This window comes from Nothobranchius furzeri, chromosome 1, assembly GCF_043380555.1.
Source record: "Nothobranchius furzeri strain GRZ-AD chromosome 1, NfurGRZ-RIMD1, whole genome shotgun sequence".
In the NCBI taxonomy this organism is placed as follows: domain Eukaryota; kingdom Metazoa; phylum Chordata; class Actinopteri; order Cyprinodontiformes; family Nothobranchiidae; genus Nothobranchius; species Nothobranchius furzeri.
In genome coordinates, this window is record NC_091741.1 from 79,745,988 (window position 1) to 79,755,677 (window position 9,690).

Consider the following 9,690-nt stretch of genomic DNA (forward strand, 5'->3'; position numbering starts at 1 on the left):
GAATAAAATGAAGAGAAACTCACAGAAAAAAGTTACTTTCAGCACAAATTTGGATCACAGTTTAGACAGTGGTTTGTTTAATTTGATATAAATCATCCAAATAAGTTATAAATGTTTTCTGTCTGGTCTCTCACAGCACAGTTGTGACGAGAACAACATGGCAAACTTCCTCAAAACACAGACTGCAGGAGCTGTGGTGAGCTTTTTCTCTGCCCTTTGACCAAACGCTGTAGGTGTTTACTCATAACAGACCTCACCATGAACATCAACAGGATATGAAGTAGGAGAGGAACCACAAAAGAGGTCAGAAGGATAAATTTAGCTGAGCAAAGTGAACTGATTGTTTTAATTTTGTTTAAAGAAAAACACAACAAACAACAGTATTTTTCAGTATCTAAAATCAATTAAAATTGGGCAATGTTTGTTTTCAATATTTTTGTCTTTTTCATTATTTATATTGTTTATAAGTCAGACAAATTTCCTGAACTCCTTTCCATGGAGTTATCTTGATGATAGCATCAATTGTGATGCATTTAAATAAAATTTTCACTATTTTTCAAACAGAAGTTCAAGAACAAGTTTACTTATGATGAGAATGAGATGTGAGACAGGAAGAACAGGCACTCTGTATTCACACCTTCGTCTAAGAGCAAAACCACAGCAGTGCTGAAGTTTCCATGCATCATCCGTCAGTCATGGGTGCCTGTGAATGTGCTTGTGCTGTCCTCGCTAAGATCTAAAACGTGTTTCATCTAAAAACAGAAACTGCAGAGAATGAAATATAGATCAATGCTAATCTTTTGATTCAAGTAGTGTTTTCCAGATTTTTATTTCGAAAAAATGTCTGAGGTTTATACTGAACACAGTGGACATTAAACAGTACTGTGACAGTTAAATTGTTCTTTTCTGTTCTTTCGTTTTTCTGAAAGACACCAAAGTCACAGAAATGAAACCTGGGCTGAGAAATAAATAAATCATGAAACACAGGCTGCAGTCAGTCTTTCTAGTTGTGGTTTCGGTCTAAAGCCCTGCTAAACATTTTGGTTTGTGGTAAACAATATTTTGACCCTGAGCATTGCCACAAACCAAAACTTTCCAGTCAAATATATTATAAATTACAAGTGTAAACCATTGTGTCTGCTTTCAGTAATTTTCCATACTGCATTAATGGAGCTATGTTGCTGTGGTTATAACCCAGATTCTGTTTTGTATATAAAACTTTTCAAATTTTTCTAATTATAGTCATTGTGTGTGTGTGTGTGTGTGTGTGTGTGTGTGTGTGTGTGTGTGTGTGTGTGTGTGTGTGTGTGTGTGTATGTGTGTGTGTGTGTGTGTGTGTGTGTGTGTGTGTGTGTGTGTGTGTGTGTGTGTGTGTGTGTGTGTGTGTGTGTGTGTGTGTGTGTGTGTGTGTTTGGGGGGAGGGGGCATGTAATAAAAGGGGCATTATGGAAGTTTGACAGCCAAAACATGTATAGAAATAATACATTTCTTCTTCACACATTCTCCTGCAATGCCCTGGTCCTGTAGAATGAGCCCTGGCATTTTTACTGTGATTGCCTGATTTTCTGTAAAATCACAGAAAAAGAGAGCTGCTCGGGTCGAGCAGGCTGCTTCATGCGCGTTCACGCTCAGGCATAGCCCTCCGAACTGTTCTTAAAAGGTACAGATACAAGTGATATCACTGGTGCGTTAGCTCACCTGGTAAGATGTCAGACTTTTGTGCAGAAGACCCGAATTCGATTCTGGATGTCAACATAGCTTATTTAGAGTTTATTTTTTACATTAATGGTGTATTTTTTTACAGTAAGATGCCCAAATTTTTATTTGAGACTCGCCGAACGGCATTGAATTCACAGATAAAAAAGATGTGGGTTCAACTTTCATTTTGGAACAATTTTTCAAGCAAGGGAAGGGAATGATCTGAGCATGCAGGAGGACTGACCCATCTTAAACCTTTGTCGGCTGTGCTGAAGAGAAAGGTACAGAACCAAATTATTTAATTAATTAGCTGCGCGTTCTCCTGTTCTCTGTCCTCCAGGCCACACACACACACACACACACACACACACACACACACACACACAGAGCTGACTGTCTCAGCTGTTATTTTCGTTAAGGAGTGTGCACGTACAGCATGCGTGCCTCGTGCACGAGCCTACTATTGAAGCTGCCGTTACGCTTTTGGCCTGAGGGGGCAATCGCGAGCATAAAAATACAAAACTCCGTAACTCCTTTAAACTATGCTGTCATTCACACATCTTTTTTTTAAATTACAATTTATAAAAGTCTGTTACACTAACAGTGTAAAGTTGATTATTAACATTTTGGAGGGTTTTCAATAACATTGGGCTACTGGGTCATCAACTACTTGACTTGACTACTTCACTGGTTGTGGGTTCAAATCTGGGCTAAACGCATCCCAGCAAACCTCCATCACCTTTTGTACAGAATGTGTATGACTCAATTTAAACTTTATTTCTAAAGTGCCTTTTAGGCACAAGAGTGACAACAGAGAAACAATAAAAATAACAAGACCAGAATTAAAAACAAAAATAAAAAGAAAAGTAAAACAACATAAAAATTGCAATAAAAAAAGACAAAAAACAGACTAATGGCCAGAGGTAAAGGCCAGATCAAATGAAAATGTCTTTAACCTACCCTTCAAAACGGCCACCAAAGGTGAGCCCATACAGAGTGGGGTAACTCATTCCAGATCTTCAGAAAATGCCCTATCTCCTTTTGTCTTTAGGTGGGTCAGAGGGACCGAGAGCAAAAGACGATTGTCCGAACTAAGTGCCCGTGCCGGGGTATATAGCCGTGTACGGTTTGGTAAATTGAGTGCTTTAAGAGCTCAATATATATACATATTACCTCTACTTATGACCAATAAGCTGTGATACTCTATATGAATAAAGAATATCAACCTGCTTGGTCTTTACTGTCTTTAATCAGAAGATTCTTGGATTCTTTGTTTTATTCAGGGATTGTAAACACTTCGTTTTGATTCAAGGAAAGAGTCAGGTTTGTAAAAGTAAGAATTTAATTCACAGATAATCACAACATGACAAGTTAACTAATATTTACTGTGATGGATGGATCTAGATGTAATGTATGGTATCTACGTGTGAATGCAATGTTATCAGAACTTCTGTATCTAGGAAAGCTGAGTTCTGGGTGGAAAAGAGTTTGGTTTGCATGAAGCTATGAAGTTAATTATTATCAAAAAGCATCAGACGCAATCACACTGTGTTCTACCTCACCCCTACGGAGACCCTCTTCACAGATCAGTTTCAGTATGTTTACATTCCAGGAGAAGAGACAGGAGAAGAAGAACGCTTTCCATTAATTAATCAAAGTACTTTATTCGTGATAAAGCTATTCAGAGCATATGTTGATCATTAATAATCAGGTGAATGATCTGTGAAATAAAGATGTCATGAGTTATGTGTTTAATGAATAAACAGGACTGCACCAGACAGACTGATCTGCATTGACATGGAAACGCATGACACATTGTTCTCAACCAATCAGAACTTTCGTCTGCCGTAGGTCAGAATCTGGGTTGTTTAATGAAGTGGTCCAATCCGGTTTACTAAGATTTGTAAACAACTAGGAGATGTAAAACAAGGCAACACCATTTTATACTCAGTTCCATTTATCCTCAGCTCTGTTCGATCTGAGCTCCAAAGGAGTTACATCACACTCTCAACGTAGTTTTCAACCAGCTCTCAATCCATCACCGCCAAAGGAGAGGTACAGCCTGATGTACTTTCTACTTTAAGCTGAGGACTGTCAAGCTGGAGATTTTTGTCGTTTGAACAACAAGACGACGTTCCTTCAAAATAAGAGCCAACTCGCTGACGCCTGCCGCTGATACCGGAGTCGACCCACAAACAGGCTTTGTAGTGCCGCGACCACTGCTCCACCAGCTCCAGCACATCCGAAGGTCCGAGGACCTGGCATTTCCTGATCTACACGGGAGGCTCCACAGGGTACGTGGTTACGGCAAAATGGCGGCTCATGTCATCAGCTTCTGAAGCCTCGTGGTAGCCTAGTCATGACAACCAGATTCGCTACACCAGCCTAGAGATTCTGAACAAAACACACACCCACACACCAACACTATAACATTCAAATCCATATGCATTCATCATTAAGATAGTCCTGGTAGATTGTAAGAATTTATAATTATAGAAATTAAAGATTCTTAAACGATCCCAACTCTCTCTTTTCTTGTCTCTCAGTCAATACAGAGTGTTTAAGTAAACTCCCTGATGATAAAAACAACCACTTCTGATTATAATATTTAGATCTAATTATAGTGTAGAAATATACAAACTACAGATCACTACACACACACACACACACACACACACATATATATATATATATATATATATATATATATATATATATATATATATATATATATATATATATATGTATATATAGCAATAATTATTTTTAATATAGCCTTTTTCAATACCAAACTTTCAATACCAAACAAAAATGAACTACAATAAAATAGATAACTGGCACACTAAATTCCAATTCTCCTCAATGGGACTTGAACTCGCCATCTGATGTCCCTTACACAACACCAAACGAGGTGCTTTACTTGATTCGGGAGGGGGGGTATAAAAGCAGTAAAACAATAAAACGTTGAACATTACAACACAAAGAGAAAATAAATAATGTTACGGCAATTGCGGAATGCCATCTGCGGGATTCCAACCCGCCGCAACGACCAACCAGTAGGTGTCAAACCATGACTAATGAGTGCAAGCCTTGGTGCTCAGGGGCACCCATCAGTATGTGATTGCGAGGCCACAGCACATACGTTTTAGACTGGGTGGGAGTCTTATACCCAACAGGAGTCTTCTACCTGCCTTCTCATTAGAATATGCATAATTTGTGTTTCAGGCACTAGTTAACTAGTGAGCTGCTGCACTGCCACACATGTAAACTGGTGAAACTTCAATTGTTCCACTAGTTAACTAGTGGACAAAAATGGTCAGCTTGTATGTGTTTTTAGGTGTAACTAGTTAACTAGTGAGCAAACCGCACCTCACTAGTTAACTAGTGAGCATATCTGCGCCTCACTAGTTAACTAGTGAGCATATCTGCACCTCACTAGTTAACTAGTGAGCAAATCCGCACCTCACTAGTTAACTAGTGAACAAATCCGCACCTCACTAGTTAACTAGTGAGCAAATCCACACTTCAGTAGTTAACTAGTGAGCATATCCGTGCCTCACTAGTTAACTAGTAAGCAAATCCGCACTTCACTGGTTAACTAGTGAGCATATCTGCACCTCACTAGTTAACTAGTGAGCAAATCCGCACCCTACTAGTTAACTAGTTGGCATTTTGGAGCCCACTAGTTAACTAGTGAGCATATCTGCACTTTACAAGTTAACTAGTGATGCTTTTTTGCACCTTACTAGTTAACTAGTGAGCAAATCTGCACCTCACTAGTTAACTAGTGAGCATATTTGCACCTTACTAGTTAACTTGTGGGCGTTTTGGGGCCCACTAGTGAACTAGTGACACTTATTTTGCACCTCACTAGTTAACTAGTGAGTAGTTCCGCCTTCACAAGTTTACATGTAAGTGTCACACTGAAGCCACAAGTTCACTAGCTGAGGTTCCTCTGGCCAGCATGTTAACTTGTGTTTCGCATGCAAATGTTTGGGGTGGGATTTTGCAAAATTCCGCATTGTGATTAGTTGTCATATTTTATTTTGACATAGTGAGCCAATAGAAAGCCCCAATTTGAAAAAGTCTCCACCTCCTAATTAGAATTCTGTGCAACTAGCTAGCTAGTGTGAATGTAGGCTTGAACTAGTTTACTAGTATACATTTATGTCCTAACTAGTTAACTAGTTTGGACAATGGATGCATCAACTAGGTAACTAGTGAGCCTGCTACAATCAACTAGCTAGCTAGTGAGCCATTAATGGTTCACTAGTTAACTAGTGGCACTGACCTACTCCAACTGGTTAACTAGTTAGGAGTTATGCCTTCACTAGTGAACATGTGGACACTTTGAACTGTCACTAGTTAACTAGTGAGACACAAAAACCTTCAACTAGCTGACTGGTATGCATTTTAGCCTTTACTAGTTAACTGGTGAGCCATTTTTGCGTCACCTAGTTAACTAGGAAGCCAAAATGTGTTCACTTGTCAACTAGTGGGCATTTCTTCTGTCACTAGTTAACTGGTGTGCACATTTTGGCCATCACTAGTTAACTAGTGAGACACAAAAACCTTCAACTAGCTGAGTGGTATGCATTTTGGCCTTTACTAGTTAACTAGTGAGCCATTTTTGTGTCACCTAGTTAACTAGTGAAGCCAAAATGTGTTCACTAGTTAACTGGTGGGCTCATTTTGACCCTGACTAGTTAACTAGTGAGACACAAATACCTTCAACCAACTGACTGGTATGCATTTTGGCCTTTACTAGTTAACTAATGAGCCATTTTTGTGTCAACTAGTTAACTAGTGAAGGTCAAAATGTGTTCACTAGTTAACTAGTGTGTACATTTTGACCCTCACTAGTTAACTAGTTGACAAGATATCAGAATTAATGCTCAAGCCGCTGGCCAAATTGGGCAAAGTTAACAAGTGGGATTTTTACATTCAGTAGTCAGCTAGTACGAGTTTTTGTACCTTACTGGTTGACTAGTAAAAACTAAATGTGTTTTAACTAGTTAACTAGTGGACATTGACTTGTCCACTAGTTAACTAGTGAACACACTGAGCAATACTAGTTAACTAGTAAGATATGAAACATTTTAACTAGTTAACTAGAGAGAATTTAGGCCTTACTTGTTAACTAGTTGACATTTAGGCTGTCACTATTTAACTAGTTGACACAAACTTGGCTAACTAGTTAACTAGTGGGCAGAAATGGCTTACATGTTCATGACAATTCTGGCAGATATCCTTATATCAGAATAAATGCTCATTTGGCTTGCCATATTATTTGAAAATCTGATAAATAAATTTGAAAAATAAAGGTTACTGGAAACAATACCTCTTGTATAAACTGAGTGTGCTGACTGAGGTCCACACCTATGACGAAAATGAGAGGATACAAAACTTTAGCTGACTAAATCAAAATGCTTATCTTATAAGGCATGCAGAAACTGAACAGGTTTTTTTTTATTTTTAGTGTTAGAGAAAACCACAATCTCATGACAGGATCTGACTGTGTGTCAGAGAGATGCCTCATCACATTTCCATTGTGGTAAAAAGTAAAATGTCAACCTAAAATGGGACCAATCATTTTTCTCTCATACTAACTCCTCCCAGTTTATATGATTACATTATTGTGAATCAAATCTAATGCGGTCTCAATTACAGCAGTTTTCAGCAGGATTAGCAGAAAATGATGGTAATAATTTACTTACTGCTGATGCTCAGAGAGGAATGTAAGTATACTCCCAAATTTATTCCACATATGATCATTTTCTTTACACAGAGCAGCCAAAAAGATACTATTAACATGTTTTTGTTTTGTTTTGTTTTTTTCATTATTTTACTCTGGTGTGTTTGACGATTGTTCAGGTTGTGCAGCTGATCCAGTCATAGAACGAAAGTCTATCAAAGTTGGAGATCGTGTGAAGATGGAGTGCTCACGCAGATCTGCAGGAGACTTACACTGGATGAAGATTGCTTTTAAAAATCCTCCAGAATACCTTGAAGAACCACTGGATGAGAGACTTTATTCTCACATTAAAGTTAATGCAGAACCTGGAACTTTTCAGTTGCAGATCATAAATGCAAAGTTAAATGACTCAGCCCTTTATGTGTGTGTGAGAAAACATCAAGGAGGCATAACATATTTAAAATTAACATACTTAATGGTTGAAGGTAAGTACTCGACAGATTTCATCCTTTCAAAATAGAAAGTTTTTATACTTTCTGATAACATTTACATGTTTGGGATTGACTAAATAGAATTGAATAGGATTGACTGAAGTGTTTGTTGTTAGCCTCAAGGGCAACCTGCTGTCTTGATTGTAACCTGTAAGTCGCTGTGGACAAAAGCGTCTGCTAAATACATAAACATTTACATCCTTTGATTACTTACAAAAGGAATTTTGTTAATATTGTAATGTACGTGTGCTCACAAAATTCCTTTTTGTTGTTTTCTGTCTGTTTAAACCCACAGACCTGGCTGTTACCACCGTCCCTCCTTCTGTTCCGGTTTATCCAAAAGACTCTGTGATTCTGCAGTGTTCGGTCCTCCATTACTCTCAAAATCACTCATGTCCTCTAGACAACAGCATGTACTGTTTCAGGGCTGAGGTCAATCAGACTCATTCAAATTTCACTAACACTCAAAGAGACATTGGAATTAAAAATGTCTCAGAAGGATTTACAGCAGAGACCTGTTTCTACAGCCATTTAAAAAGCTTCAGGTCCTCTGGAGTTCAGATGAATTACTGTGGTGTGTCAGTGCCTAAGGAGAAAATACCTGAAGATAAATCAAAACACACAATTAAAGGTAACTAGTAAGATTTTTGTGTTATTTGAACTCACTAAAATCATTTTAATTAGTTTTCTCCTCCATTTGATTTTAGGGGAAACCGCATCTGATTCACAGAATTACAATACAATTCTTTATATGTTGTGTGCTGCTTTAGCTATGTGTCTGATTATAATAGCCTCACTCCTGTGTTACATCAAGAATCTCAAGGAAACGTCAGATGAGTGTTTCATTGGTATGTAGTCATTCTTTTACCGATCTATCAAACTTAATCTGGAAAAAGGAAATTTACGCCAGTATTCTTTTCTCATAATCTAGCCAGTGTTGCTCTGCATGAACACACACCATTGGAAGAAAATCAGGAAGGTCAGCAGGTAAAACTAGATTCACAATAAATGAGGATATTTCACTATGTTCATTTACTTATTGTGTGTTTCAACTTTTTCTCTGTAGCCCCAGATGGATGAAGTCTCTCTTGTTTATTCTGCACCAGTTTTCACCAGCAGAAAAGTCAACAAGAAAGCAACAAGGGGCTCAGCATCAGAAGACTCCATTTATACAGAAGTTAAGTTTCTTGAGCAATAAAGTGCTAGGGTATTGTTCATTGAAATATATAGTAGAACTGTAATTTATTCTTTTATGAAACCAAAATTTTATATATTTATCAGGTGTTGTTTTTTTGCAGGTCTGTATTAAACCACTAATATGTACACACACCAGTGCCTTTTTTTTTTTTTTACCGTGTCCTGTCTAGCTGTGAAGCAAGCAGAATTGATGTCTGAATGCTGGTAACAAGCCTTACAGATTTACTCTCAGGTGGAGCATTAAAGCGTCTGCTTTTAATGTCATGCCTGATACTTAAAACTTTATTGTTATTGTTTTGGAATGCTTTGTAATTCTGACCAGACACGGAGACAGAGGTGAAAGAGAAAGGAAAAGAAAAGGTGGTGTAGCGTTATTAAGATCCTATCGTCTGCCCTTAACAGCTGCTCCTTCACACAGTAGTATGACTTGCCAAGGTCGGGTGCTTGTTTCTAAATGTTTACATTCCAGGAAAGGAGACAGAAGAAAGAAGAACGCTTTTCATTAATTAATCAAAGTACTTTATTTGTGATAAAGCTAATCAAAATATATGTTGATCAATAATAATCAGGTGACTGATCTGTGGAATAAAAATGTCATGATTTATGTTT

General features: G+C 37.9%; 1 protein-coding gene across 2 annotated transcripts; it reads left to right on the forward strand.

Annotated features, from left to right (window-relative positions):
• Positions 1–7,316: 7,316 nt before the first annotated feature.
• On the forward strand, positions 7,317–9,213 carry LOC107379411 (uncharacterized). 2 transcript variants are annotated; one of them, XM_054739262.2, is made up of 6 exons: positions 7,317–7,436; positions 7,573–7,878; positions 8,180–8,515; positions 8,592–8,732; positions 8,816–8,871; positions 8,951–9,213. In XM_054739262.2, exons 1-6 carry the CDS (start codon positions 7,394–7,396, stop codon positions 9,080–9,082), a joined length of 1,014 nt encoding a protein of 337 aa, XP_054595237.1. In that variant the 5' UTR covers positions 7,317–7,393; the 3' UTR covers positions 9,083–9,213. The 2 variants fall into 2 exon arrangements, with proteins under 2 accessions (XP_054595237.1, XP_015805631.1); XM_015950145.3 differs by having other exon boundaries at positions 8,816–8,863.
• The last annotated feature ends 477 nt before the right edge of the window (positions 9,214–9,690 follow it).